This window comes from Pyxicephalus adspersus, chromosome 9, assembly GCF_032062135.1.
Source record: "Pyxicephalus adspersus chromosome 9, UCB_Pads_2.0, whole genome shotgun sequence".
In the NCBI taxonomy this organism is placed as follows: domain Eukaryota; kingdom Metazoa; phylum Chordata; class Amphibia; order Anura; family Pyxicephalidae; genus Pyxicephalus; species Pyxicephalus adspersus.
This window is the reverse complement of record NC_092866.1, coordinates 27,504,856-27,529,165: the sequence shown is the minus strand read 5'-3', so window position 1 is coordinate 27,529,165 and position 24,310 is coordinate 27,504,856. Positions and strand designations below refer to the sequence as shown.

Below are 24,310 nucleotides of genomic sequence, written 5' to 3'. Positions count from 1 at the left end.
CTGGTAGAGCGAGTAATGACACAACTCAATGTGTAGTTAATCACTCTCAAAGCTTTATTATCGCATCGCAGTTTATATAGTCAGATAGCAGGGTGGAAGGCACTTAGTAGTTAGTCAATAACAAGGAATACAAATAACAACTTTGCTAAGCATGGAATGTCTCAAGGTAAGGAGTCTCAAGGTTAGGGGGAAGCAAATGTTGGTTTACTGATAAGGAGGATATAACTAGTTTCAACACAACTCAATTATCTACAAAATATAGCAAAAACACAAAAGTAATTAACTTTAGGACTCAGCAAAACTCCACTTTTTACATTTTCCTCTTTTTATCCTTCAACAAAGGATAACTACTTGGCCTCAAACCTTTGTTCCTTTATGTACAAATAAACAGCTTAAGGTTCTTCAGCATACTTAACTCGAGGATGCTGAATGATTCTTGATTTGCATATTGACAATAACATAGGAGTACATTATACACAGCAGCATGCAAAGATACATATACCAATGATAATAAAGATAAAAGCTATAATTTGCCTAATCCATAATCCAATGTTGGTAAAACAGATTACCATAACCAATAAAACAAGATGTTATTAGATCCTGAGTCCTATGCATATCAGATAAGCAAAAACTAGAGCTATTTTATTTTTCATTGGCAAGACATTCCCATATGTTACCCCGGAAATCAGTCCAATCACTATACTCAAGTCCTCGCCAGTGCATAGACAGGGTAGAGTCATTTTTTAGGTTATGGCTTGGTTGGGGACAAATGAAGGGCAAATCTTGAGGGTGATAGTGGCAAGTTGTTGTGACCCATACGAGACAGAATATGACCATCAGGGCTCCAAAACTGCAGACAAGCATCTGGGCTGGTATTTGTGGATCATGAAGCATCATCCTGGCGCTGGATCAGCGGTGCCTTTTTCACTTTTGAGGCATGTATCCAGGTGGGTCCTCCACTGGTCAGCATGGCTGTTGTAGTGATGGCTTGCATGGTAACCGGGAGTCCAAAGGGTGGATCCAAGGATGTGTGCTTGTGCAGAACTTTAACCAACACTATGTCTCCGGACTTAAATGGGTGAATGGGTTGATATGTAGTTTAGCTAGTTATTGGTCTTGGATTTGTTGGAGATCCCCGGGTAATAAAATTAAAGGGTCTTTAGCCCAGGGGTGGGAAAAGGTCCTTTCATTAGAATTTCAAAAGGTGATAGCTTATTAACTGGGTTTGGTGTCATTCTTATGTCTGCTTATTATGGCTGGTAGGTCCCTCCAGTTGCTTTTCTAAGTTTGTCCTTCAGTGTTCTATTTGTCCATTCTACTACTCCAGCACTCTGGGGGTGATTTGGGATGTGGAACATCCATTCTATGTTCATCATTTTTGAAATCTTCTGTGTGACTTTAGAGGTGAATGGAGTGCCATTGTCTGAGCTCATTCCTACTGGGCATCCAAATCTGGGGATGATCTCCTTGCAAAGTATTTCAGCTACTTTCCTTGCATTTTCTTTCCTGACTACAAAAGCTTCTACCCATCTGCTGAATCTTGTGTTCCTTTAAATTTTGGGCACAAAAGCACTTGTTTATTTCTTGTGTTGTGGTTTTAATGCTCTTGTGTCCTATATAGGGATGAGCGAGCAAATTTTTAATATTCGGTTTTGCAGCGAATTGGGCCTTACTCAGTTACTAAACAAGTAGGCGAGAATGGCCTTTGTAAATTTGTCCAGCAAGAACAAATTTTTAGGACCTGCAATACCAATCAGGGGAGCAGAACTGAAAAATCCTCTGATCTTTCCCACAGCCGCATTCATTTATAAACGCAAGCTGCATGACTCGGGACTCTGAGAGGAGGAGTATCGCGACTGCATTTATGAATGCAGCCAAGATAATCCTCCTCTCAGTGAGAGATCCCTGGGCACTACAGGTTAGAATGAGGGCTTGCTCTCATTCTGACCTGTAGTATTCGGGGATCTCTCACTGACAGAAGGATTCCCACTGCTGTATTTATGTAATAAATTATGCCGTAATAATCCTCCTATAGTGATTTGCGATAGTTTTGTATCATTTTGCGAATCTACTGGAACTTCAAGGAAATTTTCGTGAGAATGCCAGAGGCATTCATGCTCACCCCTAGTTCTTTGCCATAGATTTGAAAAACAATGAGTGGTGCTGCTATCTGGGGTAGCCCTACTATCCCTCCTTTTGACCAGAAGGACTGTAATTTTGTTAGAAGTGTGTTGAGTGGGTAAATTCTTAAGCTAATGTAGTACAGCATGGGATGTGTAAAGTATCCTCTCGTGACCCAAAGTTAGAAGTGAGACACTTTCTACAGCCATTGTGCACACCACCAGCACATGCAGACAGGTTGGCATGCCTTGCACAGGCAGTGTCTTAGAGACATACGCCACAGGCCTCATTTTACCTCCATGCATCTGAGCAAGCACTACAGCCATGGTTTTACAATTCCCTCTTGCATACAATACAAATGGTACATTCAAATTCGGCATTTCCAATGCAGGGGCGGAGGTCAGGGATTCTTTTAACTTCAAATATGCTTTAGTCATTTCATTAGACCATTGAATGTTGTTAGAGGCACTGGGGGTGATACTGGGACAGAGCTGTGAGTCCCAATACGAGCAGTTAGGGATCCAGTGTCTGCAAAAATGTATCATGCCAAGAAAACTGAGCAGCTGTTTCTTTGTCTGTGGGCAAGGCAGACTGGTAATGGCATGTACATGGCTGAGGGCTAGCAGCCGGAATCCTGGGGTTAAAAGCATTCCCAGGAATGTGACCTGTTGCAGATTGATCTAACTTTTTTTCTGCGACACCCTCTGTCCCCCCTTTCCCAGAAAACACAACAATGACATGGTGTCCCTCTGACATGCCTTCTGAGAGGGGCTACATAACAATAAATCATCAGCATATTGTAGTAGCGTGGAACCGTGCTGCGGCTGCCAAGTGGCAACCACCTGCTGGAGAGCAATTGAGAAGTCTGCCAGGGAGTCAACAAGGCCCTTGGGCAAGCGGCACCAGGTATATTGTTGTCCCCCGAAAATAAAAGCCATAAGGGGCGGAGTCTCAGGTGACAGTGGTATTGAGAAAAATAAATTGGCCAAATCAATAACTCTGAAAAATTGGGTCTTAGGCTTTACTGCTGTAAGGATGGTAGTAAAAACTGACATGACTGGTGTTAGGGGCGTGAGCAGCTCATTGATGGCTCGGAGATCCTGTGTAAAGCAGTATGAGCCATCAAGCTTTTTGACCGGATTTACTGGAGTAATATAATATTTTGTCTTGTTGGCAAAAAGATTGAATCATGGGTGCTAAGGAATCTTTCTTGTCCTTAGCTAGGGGGTTATACTTTTGGTATATTGGTGTATGTGGTTTTGTAAGTGCTGTATATGGGATGCAGTCCAGGAATCCCATGTCATATGGTCCGGTGGACCATGTGCTGTCAGGGACTGGAAATTCTAATAAGGGCAGTTGCAAGGTTGTATTGACATTAATCCCTCCCTTTGGGTCAACAAAAAGTGACACTCCCAGAGATCCCATCAGGTCTCTTCGTAACCGGTTAACTGAGCAGCTAGGTAATACCTTCAATGAGTGATATAGTTAACTCTAATACGTGGTATATCACAAATATATCGGGCCAATAGTCCTCATGTACTGCTACAAGTTTAAATGGCTGATTTTGAACTAGTTTTTTTATTCCTTTTTTATTCATCAAAATGTTCTGAGTGCTCCCCCCTTCCTCCCGCTTTATGTTCTCCTTTTTGTTCCCCTATGTGTTATTGATGTTTGTTTGATTGTATTTGTAAAATTATAAACCAATAAAGACAGTTGGAAAAAAAAAAAAGACTGGGCAACAAGGGGTTAACACAAGAGCTGGACAGGGGAAGCACTGAATTAAACAGGTATACAGGAAATGCTCAGCAGAGCTAGGGGGCTCAGCACTATTGGACACCTTGTATGGGTGTTGTGTCTGAGCTAGCCTAAATAGCCAGGGATAATTAACCCCCCTAGCGGTAATCCCGACTGTGACTCAGGGCGGAAAAAACTTGCAAAAAGCAGTAACCCCAAATCACACTCAAGGTAACTTTGGAAGCCCCTCTTACCTGTGCCCCGCACTCCAGTGGCGATCGGACAATCCCGCTGTGATGCCAGGGTGTCTGTCCGTGATTACTGAGTAATCTGCTTTTAAATGCCGCCCGGTCCCGGCCACGCCGCTGCTCACATCTGCAGTTAGATGCGATGCACCATGCAGGATTTCTGCATGGTGCATCACATCTAAGTGCGGATGCGATCACCAATAGTAAATTCCCGGAGTGATGCCAGTGGCGATTTCCTGCTGGCATCACCCCCGGAATTTACTAAAGCTGCTCGCATCACCCGGAAGTAGTGACGCTTGCAGCCTCCGGGTGATGCGAGCAGCTTTGTTGGTGGTTTCAGGGGAGTGAAGCCTGTAGTCTTGAACTCATGGACATCACCAGATGCTGGGTTTCCTCCTTTTTAATGCTCTGCCAGGCCTTTACTGCAGCAGCTTTTAGTTGCTGTTTGTTTGTGGGCCTTTCTGTTCGAAGTTTAGTCTTCAACAAGTGAAATGTATGCTCAACTGGGTTCAGATCAGGTGACTGACTTGGCTATTCAAAAATATTCCACTTCTTTGCTTTAATAAACTCCTGAGTTGCTTTGGCTATACGTTTTGGGTCATTGTCCATCTGTATTATGAAATGCCTCCCAATCAATGTGACTGTATTCAGCTGGATTTGAGCAGACAGTATGTCTCTGAACACCTCAGAACTCATTCGGCTGCTTCTGTCCTGTGTCACATCATGGAAAAACACTCGTGTCCCAGTGCCACTGGCAGCCATGCACGCCCAAGCCATCACACTGCCTCCGCCATGTTTTACAGATGAGGTGGTATGCTTTGGATCATGAGCAGTTCAATGCCTTCCCCATACTTTTTTCTTGCCATCATTCTGGTAAAAGTTGATCTTGGTTTCATCTGTCCAAAGAATGTTTTTACAGAACTGTGCTGGATTTTTTTAGATGTTTTTGAGCAAAGTACATGTGAGGCATCATATGGGCAACTGATGAAATCCTTCTTTCTGTCAAAAAAGTAAGTAAAATTAAAGGGATAGTATATGTGATTAATTAGGTGCCCTTTCCTTGTTCTTACAAGTCTTGCTAACAGCAGTACTGCTTCCTAAAACTTAGGGGTCACACTGCTGAAAAATGTTTTTTTTCCCTCTCTTTTGGGTAAGTAAGCTTGTTTATAATTATATGTTCCTCTTTTTTAAAATTAAATAGAAGATATAATATATTTGGCAATGAAATATTTTCTTTTGAGGTCCTAATAATACTAGTTTCTGCACCACATGATTATGAAATTGGTGTGCAAATGAACTAATAGTAGTATTTATTCCATCTAGATGTAATTGCTAGCTTATATGATAAAATGTTCACTATGATTTTGGTTGATTGAATTGACAATGAGGAATGTCGAGATACTTACCTGATACTAATTATTGGATACCACCTTTGTCTAAATTAATAAATATTTGAATTAATATTGAGGATTAATTTAATTAATTTTTAAGTTATGTTTAAATTATAAGAAAACCATCACTGTATAAATCATGAATAACGAATATTGAATACATTCACTTGGAGCTAAATCTGATTAATTTGTTAAATATACCCTCCCTTTTTCAAGTCATGATTGATATCAGCTGCATCATGAGGGCACTGTCTGCCTTTCGTCCTGTTTTTGCTTGCCCCAATTAACAATTTACGTGAGAAGACCTTATAGGTTTTGCCTGCACCCAGCAAATAGATGTACGTTCATTTGCTTGGTTTTATTGTATTTGTTCCTGAATAGTTATAAAATTGTGGTTAAGTGGTGAGCTTTTATAATTGAGATAATGGTATATTATTCAATTGTTTGTGCACATAGATGTATGGATATATTATATAACCAATTGTTGTTGTAATTGTAGATCTCCTCTAATGGTTTGTTGTTGTACATTTTAATATGTGATTTGTAATAAAGTTGCTTTTATATATTTTAACTCTTGAAGAAAATTGTTAATTTCAGCCTATAAAGTCTGGTTATTTGGTTATCCGAAAGGAAACCCCCTTTTGTGTAGTTCTAAAATTTGGGATGTGGCTAAGGTGAGTATATTACTGAAGGGGTCCAAACCAAGATACAGAATTTATATAGCGCCAGCATATTACTCCTTGCTCTACATTAAATAGGGGTTGCAATGAAAGAAAAATACAGAAAGTGACACAGAAGGTGGAGAGGATCATGCCCAGAAGAGCTTACAGTCTAAGAGTCTCTGGACAGAGGAAATTATGTGAAATCCGAGCTAAGTTCCTAGTCCCCCTCTCCCACCCAGCCCAGGTGGGATGGAGGAAGTTGGAGAAGGTTCAGCTGATGGCTCCCATACTTTAAGCTCGGTTTCAGTGGATCCATGTATTGCAGGTAAAGCACCCCAGGATAAGCCATTGGTGACCCCATCTGCTTTATCACCGGTAAGTCTTGCTTTTTTGTGCTGAAGATGATGAATATTTGCCATGTGTGAGGTGTTTGAAGCAGATGAGGTCAATGCAAAGAAAATTGCGCCTTGTGGTCAGAAAAACCAAATATAAAAAACGCGTTCATAGATAAATATTGAGATGAGAGATTTGGAAATTAATATTTATAAGCAAAATAAATTCCTAGCTGATGCAATATTGCAAGGAAATAGCGCCCAGGTAAGCGTTTGGACATGGAGGCTGCCATTGTGGACTCTGGGAAGTTGTCACAGAAGCTTCTATGGGTGCTGCAGTAAGTGTAGATCCCAGACACTCTGACCTCTGGTGGTTTCCATGGGTAATAGACAAACCTCTAAACTCCTTGTGCAGCTGGAGGGGGTGTGTTGTAATGTTCATATGCACAAGTGACTACACAAAGTATAAAAAAAAATCAGAGAGAAGGAGCTCTGTGAGTACAGGTCCCCCCTCCAGAACATTCCAAAGGAGGAACCTTATACAGATTAAATGGATAAGGGAAGCAGTTCCCTGTCCAAGGACAGGTATTGACTTGGTGCGGCAAATGAGGTTCAAATCCTCAGAAATATTTGCTTTCATCAGTCCAGTTGGAACTGGAGAGTATGATATCAGCTTTGTGAGACCACAGTATGAAGTATGGACCTTTTCTGGAAATAGTTTGAGGGCAGTAAAAATAATAATTGGAGATATTTGGTCCCACCAATATCCAGACAGTCACTGGTAAAGAAAATGACAATTCTGACCAGAAATTATTCTTTTCCTACATGTATTTTGGCTGGTTACGAAGATATGGGGATCCACTGTCTCCTCTGGAGAAAATCCTAGATGATCAGGATATATGGACAGGTAGGTGGCTGGTCAGGCACCATCTGATTACTGTTGACAGGCAATGTGGTGAGCCATATTCCATCACTGCCCTATATAAGAGACAGAATCTATGTATTTTATCCTGGTCACCCAAAACTTTGCCACAGAAGTGGAAACAAAGGACACTTCAGTACCTACTGCCCAGTGACATTGAGCTCATTGAGCCAGGTAAGGGACATTTGGCCAAGCACTGTACAGAAATTAGATGTAATCTATTAATCTATGCTATGGTTTAGGCAAGCCTTACAGCAAATGTCTGAAAGCCTGGCACAACAGGGGTAGAAACACAGCAGAGGGTAAGTGCAGATAATGGACATGGAGGGGAGCCTAGTTCCTGCGGATATTAATAATGTTCCATCTAAAGTTTATGGTTCCATTATTTCTCGTGTTGAATCCCTATGGGTCTCTCCAATCCCCCTGCGTATCTGAAGTTTATCTGGTAGAAGTAATAGATAAAGCACTGGATGCAGTGAAAAGGTTTCCATGACCCTACTGACCTTTCGAATGTAAAGTGTCCCTCCAGTTTGAGTGTGGAGGGCAGTTCAGCAGAGGGCAATGTAACCAATAAGATGAGGCAAAATCCCGCAGAGGCCAAAGGGGATGGAGCTGGGAGGAGTGTAAGAATACAAACTTGATCTGTTACTAAGATTCAGGAATTACAAAATCAGAAAGAGGGCAGGGGGAAAGAGAAAAAGAAAAACATAGAACAAGTGGTGGAAACTTTTGAGATTTCCAGTCAATATCAAACTTTGTCTGATTAGGAGAATCTTTATGTGATTTTAATGTTATATTATTTACCATTTGTAAACATGTTATATCTCATGCATGGCATATTGATATCTGTGCAATATTATTTGTATTGATCATGACGTTGTGTTGGTAAATTAATTGATAAAATCTTGCACTCTAAGGTGGGAGGCGGGAAAGTTGAAAATAACTTGTCCAGCACTGTTCGAATAAAGGTAGAAGTACATTCTTAGTGGTGTAAGCTACTGGCTGGGAAACCTTGGAGAGATTTAGGGCTGCTGGCTGTAAAAAATATTTGCTGGCATTGGACCAGGCAAAAGCTTTTGATCGGGTGAATAATGAATATCTCTGGTTGCTGCTTGACAGATACAGCTTACATTCTAAATTTGATTGGCTAAAAATCCTCTATGAAGGGGTAGGAAGCTTCGCACTTGTGAATGGTTGGATTGGTAAATATTTTGAAGTGAGCTCAGGAGTGAGGCAGCAATGCCCACTGAGTCCCCTACTATTCATGTTCAAAACTGACCCCTTCATTCGTAGGCGTGGTTCCTTTGGGCATTGCTGATAAGCCCCCTTTGAGAGTAGTCACCTATGCCAACGATGTATCTATATGTTATCTCTGGGACAGATGGGAAGCAGATGGTAGTCTGAGATTGAGCAGAATGAATGCAGAGGCCTTGGGTTCCAAGATCCTCCAGGACAAGTGTGAAGTTTTCTAGATGGGTAGGGAAGGTCAGAGTTTTGATCTCCTAGATACCTTACCAGAACCTCAGGAGGAAGTAAAAAAATGTTGAGTATTTGATTCAGGCCAGGTGATTAAAATCTACTAAATTGGGAAAGTAAGCTGGAGATTGCAAAAGCAATGGTATAAAGAGTAGATCTGGTCAAAATTTACCTGGTTCTGATTTTCTTGTAAGTTAGCTTTGTCTGTCTTTTGCCAGCTTTCCTGTACACCAGGATATACAGCTGCTTCTTCCAGACGCTTTAGGGAAACCTGACTTACCCGGAAGGGAGGAAGGCCTAGGTATGGTCAATTTGGTGTTATTCTTTTCTCTACTGTTGTTTGGTACCATGCTTGCTGAGAAGCCTCCTGTATGGGTGGACAGTTTCTGGGCGTGGTTCAAGCCTTTTGTGTAATTGAGAAACTGGGGAAAATGTAAAAAAGCTGATGATCCAGAAGGATGGGCTTCTGGGTTATGTTACCCGAAGCATGTGAACATTAAAGCAACGGCAGATCCCAGCAGAGAGCATTAAATACTTTTCTAGGAAATTTCTGGAGTGGCAGATTTTGTCTTCATTCGCTGATGTGTCATTGGCCTTAAAGGATTCCCCAAGTCTAGTTTTGACAAGAGGGGCTGAGATTAATAAGGGAAAGAATACCCATGCAGTTTGGAGACCAGATTTCACTGACCTTTCACAGTAGACTCTACTTGAGGATTTATAAGCACCAGCCCTCAAGAGACTGTGTGCTTGAGACCAGAATTTAGAAAATTTTAAAGAGACCATTGAGAACTTTCTGCTCTGATACCCCTACAATTTAGACGTTACATAAGAGGTGGGGGCTCTCGGAATCCCATCTCAGGGGCGGTGAATGATATTCTGCATGTGATGTGGAAAACATGTGGCCTTGAAAAGGAGAGAATGGTGGAAGAAGCCTGGGTGAGGGCATGGAAGAACATAAGGCCTTTCCTTCAGTGTTCTTCCCCTTTCATGGTGTACTGCTTTCTCTGTCTGTCCTTTATAAACTCCTTAGATTTTGTTAAATAGATTCTTTTTTGAAAAAGGACTATATACATGGTGACATGTTTGTGCTCCTGGGCCTTGCTTAGTATATGTTAAAGGAAAAAAAAATCCTATCTATGTACAAATATACATTTTTCTTTGCTTGCTTTTTGGCGTATGGCCTGTATATTGAATATTTATTTGTTCTATTACACTGGGGAACACATTTTTTGTTGAGTTAGGTCTTACACTTGGTTTTTTACTAATTTTTGGGTGGGGAATCATGAAATGACCACAGTTTTTTGCGAACACATACAGTTTTTAAGATACAGGGTACCCCCTTATTTTTGTCAAAATAATATACAAATTTTACAATCAAAAACAATTAAATTACTTGAATGTACTGTTTATTTCAATTTCTTTTGTTCATACAAAGAATTTATTGTTTACTCATTTTTACAATAAAACATTTGAAAATCAATCGGGTAAGCGGTTAAGGTAAAAATTTACGCTTATAGCTTTTCCTGGAGTGTTCAGTGTTAGGACAAGCCTGCCAGATGCTCCAACAATAGTCAGCCATCATATGTACATCCCATCTACCCTCATACTGTCTATCCATGACCTTCAAATCTCAGTGGAATCGTTCACCTTGCTCATCACTGACTGCACCAAGGTTTTCCGGGAAGTTAGAAAGATGGCTATGCAGAAAATGCACCTTGATGCCCATATTGCAACCAAGCATTTTGTAGCTCTCCAAGAGTTTCTGGACAATTTCTGTGTAATTCTTTTCTACTTCTGACATTGTCCTGATGAAATTTTCATCTTTGATGAGCTGCCAAATCTGTGGACCATCAAACACACCGCCCTTTATTTTATCAAATGACAGGCTAGGAAATGCCAAAATGAGGTACTTGAAACAGTCTCCTTCAGTTGGCAAAAGTTTTAACGAACTGCTTCTTCAGACCCAGTTTCATGTGCAGAGGTGGGAATATAATATTCCATCAAGTGGCTGATGTAGCATGTTTGGATCACCTGGTTTTAGGGCAGATCTTGGAGGCCAATATCTTTCCACCCAATGCCTCTCACGAGCTCTGCTGTTCCACATGCACAGATATGTTACATTTATTTTTCTTGTTATATCCTGAAGTTTTCATTATACAAACCTAACAGTCACTGAAATGATCTCCTGGCTCTCGCCAAACCATAGGTATACCAAATCTGATCTCGTGTTCCTTTTGTCCACATCCATAAACCCTCGACACACTGTTTGCAGAATGGCCTTATGGGGCCCAAAACTTACCTTTATCACCAAGTTTAACGTTGAAATATGCCAATTAGGCTTGCTCTACAAATGTGCCGATATTCGCCCTTTGACTGGGAATGGTAAAACTGCCACAGTATAACAAAATGAATCGGGGCTTTTTAAGCACTTACGACAAGAGAAACAGCAGAGCCAGATATGATCTGAAAGAAAGGAATTACATGTGCAAGTAGAAAAATAAATTTTGCTTAATCACTACGTAGAGCAGCACACAACCACTGACCACACTGTCTTTTGTGCAAATGAATAGCCTATACAAATCCACACTACAGTAATCGCAATATAAGCGGTAAAAAAAAAAAAAACCTAACGTAATAGAAGGAAACTAACTGCACTTTCAGAATCAGCATACCTATTTTAGTGTAAATAAGCTTAACAATTGAAGTCAACAAAAAAAGTGTTCAAAATTGTTCCCCAGTGTTATAAATAAGGTTGAAAACTAAATACTTTATTGAGGCCAGGATATACATGTGATTTTAAAGTGTATATCCATCTGGTTTCTTTTTGTATATATTGTAAATATGTTTTTACGTGTTTGCAAGTTTTAAATAAAAATATTTACAATCTACGAGGTGGGAAAGCCAGATTGGTCAAGAAGAAAGTTGGTGTTCAGGTAGGTGGTGAATGTTTTGTAGACAAGGTGCCCAAGACATTTGTAAACAAATGACAGAAGGGAGCTGGAAGGTAAGAAGGAGGCCAGTGAGGGTTTCTAAAATACAGGAAGAATAATGGCTTGTTTGAAAGTGGAGAGATTGACTAGTTTGCTTAGTGTGGGAAAGTGGAGGAATGGGCAGAGTAGAGCAGAGAAATAGGGGCAAGCAGACAGGTAGCAGATGGGGATGATGAGAAGAGACTTCATCCAGAATAACAGGGGTGAGGAAGGTTAGAGATGATTTACAGGTGGAAGGGGGAAGATATGGTTGGAGAAGCATATAAAGAAAGTGGCTGTATCATAAGCAGAGAACGTTGTAGGAATGTGTTTATGCAGACACACACTATATATATATATATATATATATATATATAAATAAATAAATAAATTTGTGTGTATATATATAAAAATGAATACACACACACACGCACGTGCATAAATATTTGGACAGAGACTTTTTTCTAATTTTGGTTCTGTACATTACCACATTTAATTTTAAATGAAAACAACTCGAAAGCAGTTGAACTGCAGATTTTTAGCTTTGAGTGGATTGAACAAAAAGATTGTGTTAAAAAAAGGCTTTAGTTCCTCACATTTTTATGCAATCACTTCATTTCAGGGGCTCAAAAGTAATTGCACAAATTAAAGAGCTGAAAATAAAATGTACATTTCTAATACTTGATTGAAAACCCTTTGCTGGCGATGACAGTCTGTAGTCTTGAACTCATGGACATTACCAGATGCTGGGTTTCCTCCTTTTTAATGCTCTGCCAGGCCTTTACTGCAGCAGCTTTTAGTTGCTGTTTGTTTGTGGGCCTTTCTGTTCGAAGTTTAGTCTTCAACAAGTGAAATGCATGCTCAACTGGGTTCAGATCAGGTGACTGACTTGGCTATTCAAGAATATTCCACTTCTTTGCTTTAATAAACTCCTGGGTTGCTTTGGCTGTAAGTTTTGGGTCATTGTCCATCTGTATTATGAAACGCCTCCCAATGCATTTGGCTGCACTTAGCTGGATTTGAGCAGACAATATGTCTCTGAACATCTCAGAATTCAATCGGCTGCTTCTGTCCTGTGTCACATCATGGATAAACACTAGTGTCCCAGTGCCACTGGCAGCCATGCACGCCCAAGCCATCACACTGCCTCCGCCATGTTTTACAGATGATGTGGTATGCTGTTCCACGCCTTCTCCATACTTTTTTCTTGCCATCATTCTGGTAAAGGTTGATCTTGGTTTCATCTGTCCAAAGAATGTTTTTCCAGAACTGTGCTGGCTTTTTTAGATGTTTTTGAGCAAAGTCCAATTTAGCCTTTCTATTCTTGAGGCCTATGAGTGGCTTGCACCTTGCATTGCACCCTCTGTATTTACTTTCATGCAGCATTCTCTTTATGGTAGATATGGATATCGATACGTCTACTTCCTGAAGAGTGTTGTTCACTTGGTTGGCTGTTGTGAAAGGGGTTCTCTTCATCATGGAAATGATTCTGCGATCATCCACCACTGTTGTTTTCCGTGGACGTCCAGGTCTTTTGCTGCTGATGAGTTCACCAGTGCTTTGTTTCTTTCTCATGACGTACCAAACTGTAGATTTTGCCACTCCTAATATTGTAGCAATTACTCAGATGGGTTTTTTCTGTTTTTGCAGCTTAAGGGTGGCTTGTTTCACCTGCATGGAGCTCCCTTTGACCACATGTTGTCTGTCTGTGGTAGTGTACTGAACCAAAATTTAAAAAAAAGTTGTCTCTGTCCAAATATTTATGGACCTAACTGTATATTTCTTACCACACAACCCAGACAATATCCTGGATCGAATTAATCACAAATGCTACCCGGGGTATATGAAGTTTGCCCCTTGCAGCTGGCCACTAACACGACAACCTCACCTGCAGCATGCAAGAAATCATTAAAGGGTGGTGGTGAGTTTCAAGAATATCAAAGAATATGGACAGGCTGTTCATTGTGCTTGAATATATGTTCCTCTGGAAAATGATGTATGTATAGTTTGCATTGTAACCTATAGAAGATTGCTTATTACTAACACTAGTAGATGCAGGGTACTGTCCTCTTCAGAAGGAATCTCTCTCCCTGGAATGTAGACGTGCAGAAGGCTAAGATAATAATTCAAGGGACTTCACCTGCAGAACACGTTTTTGTGATCAGCAAAACGTTTGTTAATACAAACATTTTTGACCCTAGAATATATATCATGAACTATGAGAAAAATTATTATTTTTTGGTATCTAACCATACTCTCATCCCCCCCTTTAAATTAAGCATTTTTGTTTTAATCCCTCAATCAACAATAAAGAAATTAAAATAATAATTTCCTATAACAAAACAATAGTGCTAAAAACATGGTAGTTGGTAGTACAATTTTTTTTAGATAATGGAACAATCAGGATCAGTTTCATCACTGTCCTATAGTGGTGATTAATCCTCTCCAAGTGACAGTGACTCGGACATGAAATACAAACCAGGTCTTTAAAAATAAATAAATAAAGAACAGGATCAACATGACAGTAGGAAATTTGACCTGTACAAAATTGGAGACATTCCTATCAATTCCTGTGCTGGGACTATTGGAACAAAAAAGGACAATGCATATCCAGTAAGGGTCCAGAAAACAATCACTTACCATTTTTTTATTTTAACATTGGCTTTCTCTCTCTCTCTGTATACATATACATACCATACATACACAAAAAAACCCCAGAAGGGTAGGAACGGTTTCTCTCGACGGACTTCAAGAAAAACAAAATCTGTTTGTTGAGGGACACAAATTAGGTGACTGCAAGAACAAAATCAGAGGATTACCACTGCAGTCCATGGCAAACATTGGTGTAGGATGACACTGGAATGTCTTAATAAAGGGGACCATACAGTCCCAAAACATTTTTGATTAGTCTGTAGTGAACCTTGGTAAAAATGTTATTTATGGAAGAAAGGGCAACATTTACTTTACAAGATTGGCACCATTGTCGAGCACTACCTAACATTTGCATGTGAGGCAAATGTGCTGGACAGTGTTTTACAATTTAATTCTAATACTAACTTTGCCAGGGCAGATCAGCTGATCACAGAACCATGACCTAGTACAGTTGAGAAGGATCTTAAATACTTGCTGAGAGTTATGTTCCAGAAAACAACAGCAAGTGTGAAGCCCCAAAATGGGCCTTTTGAAAGTGTATGGACAAAACGAGTCAAGACCACCTTTGACACCCTTCACAAGGAGGCTGGGAGAAAGCTTTAGTTACTTCCCAGAAAAGGCTAGTACAGGTCTACAACAGAGCTCAGTGTCCATGTCATACTGAACTATTTCCACATGTAATATTATAACCAGAATGTTTCTACAAGGAGCCAAACTACCAGGTTGCCTAGACAGACAAACTTGGGGACAGGACTGCCCTATAGAACATTGTACACGCATATAAGAATGGTCCTAAGTGACCATTTAGGAGGCACAGGATGGACACTACTAGAGTCACAAGCTCTGACACAAGTGTGAAACTATCAATGTCCAAGTTACTGGAAATGCCCCTGGGAGGCCCGAGCACAACTCTCAGACATTCAGAGACAATAAAATGCAAAAATCAGGAGAGTGACTGCTTCCACTGCAAGCACAGACTTAAAGATAATTAAAAGGAAACTTAAAAGACTGTCTCCAGCCAAAGCTCAAACTAAGGTGTGGGGACCCGGCTAAAAGTGGTTTTATCTGCCTTAAATAAGCACGAAAAGGACAAGTAAGTACCAGCTATCCTCACTAGAAACAGTGGTGGCACACCAGAGAAGGGGGAAAAAAAGAACTTCTATATTTGTAAGTAGCTAAACCCAAACTTGGATGACCTTGATGCCAAATAGCTCCCCCTCTCCTGCTCCAAGGCACAGAAGTGTTTTGAAATAGCGGGGACTTCCAGCCTCCTAAGCTTCTTCTTTCCCCAAGTACTCACCTTGCTCTTGCCAACTGTATTAACACCAATGACAGAATACAGAGTACAGTGATACCTCTGCTAACAATGATAATTTGTTCTGGAATCCCAGTTGTTAGCTAAAATGTGTTTTCTGAGGTTTCTATAGAAAAACTTTCTGGTGCTGGACACAATTTAAAGATGTGCTTTTTATTATTTTTAGCTGTGCCTTGATATGCAAATAGAAATAACTGCAGAGTTTGTCTTGGTCATTAAAAAATTACAAGATGTTGAGGAAGATCTCACCCCACTAGGATCACCAGCAACCTCAGCTTGTGTTTAGCAAAAGATTTCTTCTGCAAATAAAGCAAACTGCACCCTCCAGCCTCCATCCTGCACACAAGCAGCAGGGAAGCCCATTCCTGCTTTTTTTTTTAAATGTTAGCTGAAAAATTTGTTTGCAGAGCCACTCGTTGGCCGAGGTATCACTGTAAATCAAAAAGACCAGATCCTTTGTAGCTAAACAAAAAAGCACCTGATGGGCAGAAGATGTACACACACGCAGACCACCACCAACAAAGTTTGGCCCATAGAAATAGAGAGCAAAAAAAAAAAAATTATAAAATAGGCGAGAAGAAGCCTTTAGAGTAAACAATGACTAAGTTGGAATTTGGCTAAAAGAATCACACTTAAATTATCTAAAAATTAAAAACTATCCTAAAAGAACATCTTGAGAAGTTTGAACCCATTTTGACAGAGGTATACCATGGTACCAGCCAGGATAGCAGAAAAGTGGGGCCTGACAGTCTAAACTGGAATTTTAGGAAAGTCTATTTCTATGCTTAACAGCATCTTTAAAAACTGGTCAGAGGTGATGTGATTCCAAACTCGCTTGACCTAGAAAACAACTTTCAAGAGCATAAAAAGTATCTATTATTTCTCAAAATAACCTCTAATATAATCTTAGGAAGCAGCAGGGGAACAGGACAGATTAATTTGGCAAATACATGTCTGCCCAGTGATGGCTCCTTGAGTAGGATAGGCACAACAGCACAGGCATCAGCAAGCAACCTAAGTGTTTTACCAAGTTTAATTTGGACATCTGTGATTCAGCTGGTGGGAGCTTATATCACTTCAATATTGGAGTGGACTTAGCTACCCTTGAAGGCTTTTGACAGCCAAATATATTCCCATAGGATTTATGGGTCTAAGACAGTGGTTGCCAACCTTTTCGGTCCCGCAGACCACTAAAATTACCAGCTCCTGACCGCGCATGCGCGGGGAGCCGGGTGTCAATCAAAGTTTGTCAATCGGGTGTCTCCCCCATAGTGAAGTCCTAGTGACATAACCCCACCCACTCTCCCATCACATATCTGACCCTACAATGGGAGAGTGGGCAAGTTGTGTCCAAGGACACAGCTCGCCCACTTCCCTGAGTCTTTCTCCTGACCCCGCTCAGGGGTGCATCGGCCAGAGCAGCGGACTACCAGAATTTTCTGGGGAACCACTTGGCGATCGCTGGTCTAAGACATCTTGGGGAATAAGTCACTCAGGTTGACAGTTTGAAGAATGGTAACTTTTTTAAAAGCATTCAATAAATTATGGTTTATTATTTATAGAATGATGGTGTTATGATGTTTTTTTCTGCATGCTTTAACCCCTCAAACATATTGTCTTTGGGGACTCTGGGTTAGAGTTAGACAGTCACAGACACTCATAGTTCAATCGTCTAAAAGATCAGAGAGAAATCAGAAACTAATCAAGAAAGAACAGAGCAATAGGGAGTTTAGAATTTCTGAAAAACAGGGCTAAACAGCCCAAAAAGTTCTGCTGGGCAGAGAACAGTCAGGGTCCTGTGAATGTATTGTTGGCAAAGCAATAGCAATACAGGGAGGGGATTGAAAAATACTAAATACTGGGTAAGAGATTAGAGTGGGGGATGTATCCGGTACTCCAGCTAAAAATGACAGCACCCCGTCCCTCAGCAATAACCCCTTCCAAAGCCCAACCAGTGGAGAGGGCAGGGAAGTGAAAAGGGTTATGAACCCAGAGATTAAAACGAGCTTTCTATGCTGGGGTTAACAAAAAATATCAATTCTTCTAATCAGAGCAAAAATAAAAGTAAATTCACCTTCAACTGCAGAGCTAGCAAAAAGATATCTAACCTCCCAGTAAAAAACGGGGATAGTTTAGAAATAAGAGAGTTCTGAGATTGCCTTTTTCATGAAATGAAGCATAACCCAATTGTGTCTCTCAACAAAAGGTACAAAAATATTTATACTCGTGATCAAATGCTTAGTAAAAAAAAAAAAAAAAGTTAAGACTACATCACAACACAAAGTAAACCTACATGAATTTATTAGCTATACAGTGGTACATTCGCATTTCAGAAATACTACTTTTTGCTGATAAATGTTGGCCTCTTAATATATTCAAAATATCACACAAGACAGCAAGTACAAAAGGCTTTAAACTATCCAAATATTTAAGCTGACAGTTTTGGTAGGCAGTATATCAGGGGAATAGAAAGGGTTTCCCACAATGAACAGCATGTGAATACCCCCACACGTCTGTCAGTGATGCCAAGTGAAGAATTCCTTTCAATTAAGTTTTTTTCTCTCTCCTGTACAAACATTTGCTTAACCTGTTTCTAGCACAATACAAATCTAGCTCGGAAAACTGGTGCAAATATCAGGGCTGCTTTTTAATTTATTATAAACAGCAGCGAGGGAAAAAAAAAAGAAAAAAAAGGAGAAAAAAAATTTGTATTTTTTTTTTTAGATTTATTTTTCTATATTCAGGTAAAAAAAAAAAAAAATAGATTACATCATTATACCAATGGCCAAATTAAAGTTGAACACTTTCAAAATGACAGATAATTCTGGAAAAAAAACAAAAACAAAAATCGCAAATTTTATGATAAAAACAATGTGATCCTAACTTTGCACTTACCTATAATAGTTTAGATCTCCAAATGTTAAAGTCATATAACCTTGCCAAATAATCTTTTCACATCTATGCAGTTTGCAGTTTGATAGAAAAAGCTTACAATGTTTATATTTTTTCTTTAAAAAAAAAATTATGTACATAGATCTTGCACAAGAGACAAAATAAACTTTAAAGTGTTTGTGTGTGAAACATGGTATAGGAACATGTGTGTATACATTTATGAATATATATGCACACAGACAGTCTTTTTTTTTTTTTTTTTTTAACTGTAACTTTAAGGTAACTGTAAAGGAGAAATTGTATTGCAAATTGTAGTTTGCATTTGAAAAAAGGCTTATGTTTAGTAGAAATCAATGGTTTCTTATACAATGACAATTTTATAATTTATGCAAAATAGTAGGCAACTTGCATAACTTAATTGTAATCTCTTTCTCTAAAGCTCATACTTTCTTATTACATATGCCTATCCATTTAAAATAGAAAAGATTGGCTAAAATGTTCATGTGCAGCCTTTAAAAGGTGGAGGAGACTTTACATGTCACTGGTTTGCTGTAAATAGATAACAGTGAACTAGAGGACTCCCTTGAAACATAACTAAGCTACAAACAACCCATTATTATGTCCATCATTTCCTTTTTTGGGTCACTCCATAAGTGTGCCCCCACCACCACTTTATAGCTATAGTAAAACAGATTTAAAAAAAAAATTAAGATACAGCAACCAAAAAGGAAAAATAATCCCCATAAAATAGAAACAAGACATTTAAACACAGCCCAGATCGGTCCAAATCAGAAAAGCTGTAAAACTATCCATTATCACCGATCCATCATGCTCAAAATCATCTCTGGAGTAAGATCGCCATTTGGTGCTTCAACAGTGGGAGGAGGTGGAGGACCTACTGCCTCCAAATCAGACTCCTTTTTCACTTGAACTATGATGTTTTCAATGTCCCCTGCTGATTGATCCTCCACTTCAATAACAGTTGCAGCTGAAAGGTAAAACCATAGCATTACTATACAAAAATAGTAGAAACAACAACATAGCAGTAATAATAATAATAAAGTATCTATATAGCCAGTAGGAAAGGGTGTGTGGGTGATAAAACAACCATTTTTCAAATCTTCTATAGTTAAACTTTCATAAGCATGCACAAATTGTAGCCTCAGGTTCCTGTTCCTAGCTGACAACAGTGGTACCCAGAGAGGTCACCAGATACTGAGTTGTTCAAAGAGGCTCTTTTGCATACCTTGGTTATAGGAGCTGCTAAGTTCCGATTGTCTATCGCCTTGTACCAAACTAGCCATTAACAATGACCTCTGGCATCAACAAGGCATTTTTCCTGAGAATTACCTTTCACGGGTTATTTTCCCTTTTTGATGGCCATTCTCTGTAAATCCTAAAGATGGTTGTGCATGGAAATCTCAGCACAATAGTATTAAATGATATACTCATATCAGTCTGTCTGGCATCAACAACTATGATACCTTCACAGTGGCCTAAATCACCATTCTTCTCCTTTTTGATGCTTGGTTTGAATTCAAGCAATTGACAATGACAATGCCTCCATGCCTAAATGCATTGAGTTGCAATTGTCTACTTTGATATTTGTGTTAACAAGCACTTGAACTGGTATATCTAATAAACTGTCCAGTTAGTATAACACATCAAATACTTGCCTTCAAATACCACCACAGGGACCATGAAGGATGCAGATAATCCTAATACCAACAAAACACCACACAATACTAGGTAGAAGCAAAACAAGGGGAAAGCCGCCCTAGAACAAGGCCGGACAGGGACTTTGTGCACCACTAAGAATTAAAAAGAAGGACTGGCATTGGCAAACACCTAGTCATAGGAAAAGAACACATGTTCTCCAAGCAAACAATTACTCTAGGTAGAACTAGGCAGAGATAAAGACCAAACTGAAGTTCCAACCTGAAAAAAAATAATTTCAGGAGGGAATCTGGGTTTTAACACCAAACGTAGTAAGATGAATATGATAAATGCCCTGAGGTACCTAAACTTTAAAAAAATGCCAGGTAGTCACAAGGAAGAAAAAAATAAGTCTGAAAGTGATTTAGTCACCGAAATAGGGTACACAAATAATAGCCAAGGGGCTAACACAGCTTCAAAACCCTAGCACCAGGGAAACCTGACCAGAAATGAAGCAACAAAAAAAAAAAAAAAAAAAAAAAAAAAAAAAAAAATCACAAACTCTCCAGACCTCCCAGGTCCTTAGACATACGGACACCAACAAGGAAAAAGCTAAAGACTTCACTGAAAGAGTGGATCCAATACCAAACAGACATGGAAAGGGGGAGCCATTCAAAAAAGAGAGTCACAGGAAAACAAAGTCCATGAAAGAAGCAATGGAAGCAGCCAAAAGAGGCTAGATTTCAGACTGCCTTGGGTCCTTTTCATCCTGAAATGACAACATTTTTCAAACTTTTTTTGACAACAAGATTCTTGATTTTCGAGATCTAAATTAGGTTCTAATTTTGGTGCTCAATGTAGTACAGACAATTCTAATTTCAAGGATTTGTAGTGGTGGTAAAAGTACTTTTTTCTACAGTACAAATCAACACTTTGTTTACTTGGATTTTGAGATTGAATTATGTTCTTCATGCTTTATAAATTTTGCATGCTTACTTTGTCAAACTCCTCAAACCCCCAGCATCATGTCCAAATGGAGATAGAAAACCATTCAAAGCAACATGTTCGAAGGAAAAAAAAAACAATGCTCCTTAGAAGCTTAAGCATTTCTTCCCTACATTAACAACTGTTAAAAAGCTCTCTGTTCCTCAGCATCTGACAAAAAGCTTATCAACAAATCTCCGAGATTACATCAAATCATCATGAATACAAAATCCCCTGGTATTGTCCAATACACTTGTAGACCACCTCACTGAGGTATGCAACATAACTATGAAAGAAACACCACCTATGAAAGCACTGCCATTGATTTTTGCAGAAGTTAAAATGTACACAATGAGTTAAGTTTTAGCACTAAAAAAAGGAGAATGAAGGGAGACTTTAAGAAAGCTTCTTTTTATATCCTGTAAAGAGATTTTATTTCGCACTAAAACTTACTTTGCTTGTGTTGATTAGCTTTGCCTGGAGGTCTTCCTCTACGTTTTTTTGCAGGTGGAGGCATTGGAGAAAGGGATTGCTCTGCTTCGTGCTCATGTTCACCTTCTATCTCAACTGGCAACTCATCTTCATCCTCGTCATCTTCATCTTCATCATCAAGATCTGGATCAGCATTGTCTTCTTAGGAATAGGAAAAAAAAAAAACATATAAATATTTAGGGTTTAGGGGTGTGACGTATCAAGTCAGTTTGTTTAGCATAATTTTAGGTCAAAAAAAAAAAAAAAACACAACCAACATTGAAAAGCCTGCTCAGTTCAGCTATTTTATTAGTTTAAGGGAGCAATTTGGCATGAGAGTATGTTTTATAGCAAAAGGGACAACACCTGCAATAAAACCCTGTCTGATCACAAACTTTATATCTCTGAATAGGTCCAGTAGGGCAAATAGGACTTTACACCCTGTCTCACAATCCTTGTGTTGTTTAAAGTATATAACTTTTGGAACAGATTAGCTGTCAAAACTAGTCATAATGACAAAGAAAGATGGAATTACCCTAAGTAAGGACACAACATGCGAGAAAGCCTTTTTTATGAAACACAAGTGACACACAGAAGCTAGAAAATAACAACAAATGTTATTTTTTAATTTAAATCTGTATTGACCAAAGCCCAGTTAACTGTCCCAGTCCATGTACCCAGTTTTATAGCTCTAAACTGTTGGGTGCATGCAACAATGTCTTTCTAATAGCCTCCTGGGAGATTCATTTCTGTCTGGATTTATATGTCTAAAAGCAGTACATTTTCTTTCATGAAAATTTACTTTACAGTATAATATATTAGTATGAGTATAATAAAGTTTGAAACACAAAATCATGTCAAAATAATAAATTAAATAATTAAAAATTTTTTTTATAAACTTTGACATGATTTTGTGTTTTAAACTTTATGGGGAACTCAGTTCTTCAAGAACATCTGTACCTAAGATAATTTACTCCAACATGTGGCTCAATTGAGGTCTTCATACTTGTCTCACTCATCTGGCATATTTACATCCATTTACTTTTAGGGGTGGGGGTTTAACCTTTCAAGTTTTTCTTTTTAAATTCACTTCCAACACTTATAGTAGTGAGTATCTTCACAGCAGTTCTGATCACTGCTGACTAGAAGCCCCAAATAGGCAGATAAACCCCCCATTTTTTAAAGCAGTCAAAGATGCTCACCTGTTATGTCCCTGGAGGCAAAAAAGCTGATCAGGTGGTCCTAAAACCATCTAGACCAGACTTACAAAGCCAGACTGTTTCTCTTCTGTTTTAGAGATATTAAGGTAATATTTGTCCAAAAGAAATAGCATTTCACATGACATTTTATATGAGAATTTGTTTGCATTACATATTTAGAAAGAGTTTAAAGTATTTTTTTTTTGCTAGCCTTATCTCTGTTGTGCATACTTCTAGACTGACCGTTAAAGAATATTTGGATGGTTCTGTGGCTTGCTCAGGCTCTCCAGTTCCTTCTCTTTCTCCGACTGAACTGCCATGGATGATTATTTGATAAGACAGCTGTGACATTTGATTTGTGGTACCTTATTACTTTAAGTATTTCGGCAAAAATATCTGTGCATTTTGCGCATAGAATTTGTGTAACTATTATATGGATATAGTTTTATCTGGGATATGTTGGTTTGTAGTATGTTTATTTCCCTACTAGTTATACTTTATGGTCTTTATTTTAACCCAGCTTTGCATGAGTTTAACCTTAAAAAATCCGAAATTTCTGAAAATCTGGCACTCCTTAGGTCCGGAGGCTGCCGGATTTTTGAATGTCAACTGTATTTTATATCACCTCACCACACCACTATTCCCTCTATCCTACGGGAATTTGAAATTTTTAGTATGGTTAGCAACTTTAAAGTAAACTTCTCTAAATCAGGCCCAACTTGCATCCAACTGTAATTTCAATGCTGCAAATATATGAGGGGTCTATCACATTCGAGCCCACTAAATTATTTTTTTATAATTACTCCCCCCTACTAACTAAACTCCAACCAAATTATAAAAAATTCTGACTCTACATCTGCCCTGGTTTGCGACAGATTTGCTACGACTATGGGATAACTTCCTCAGAGACAGTAAAAGGTCTACATAGCCAGGCACCCTAACACCTCTTTTTGACAACCGTGTCTCCACCAGCACGGAGCATGGAACATTTCCGGTCTTGGAACGCTGAGGAAAATAGAAATCCCCACGACATACTCCAACATGGGCGACTCACCCCTCTGTCATTCCTCAAAGATAGAGACTGTGGAGGATTAGCCCCATGGTTTCAATATAAGCAGCAATCCTCCTTTATAACCTGCATGACCATCTCTAAGGGTAATTTTATGTGATAAAAAATTATTTTTTTCTACATATTACAATATCAATTATTATTTTAAGGTATTGACTACATTATCTAAATATTTTCTTTCAAATAGTCCTACAAGCTTTTCCTTCACCCCCTGAAG

The 24,310-nt window shown here is 39.1% G+C and overlaps 1 protein-coding gene across 1 annotated transcript in view; it reads right to left on the bottom strand.

The window, feature by feature from the left end:
• Positions 1-18,106: 18,106 nt before the first annotated feature.
• Positions 18,107-24,310, bottom strand: part of CTCF (CCCTC-binding factor) — a gene marked incomplete in the record, with an annotated part of 38,655 nt that continues 32,451 nt past the window's right edge. The window contains 2 exon segments of the mRNA XM_072422978.1: positions 18,107-19,702; positions 21,808-21,987. Coding sequence (XP_072279079.1) covers positions 19,530-19,702; positions 21,808-21,987 — 353 coding nt within the window.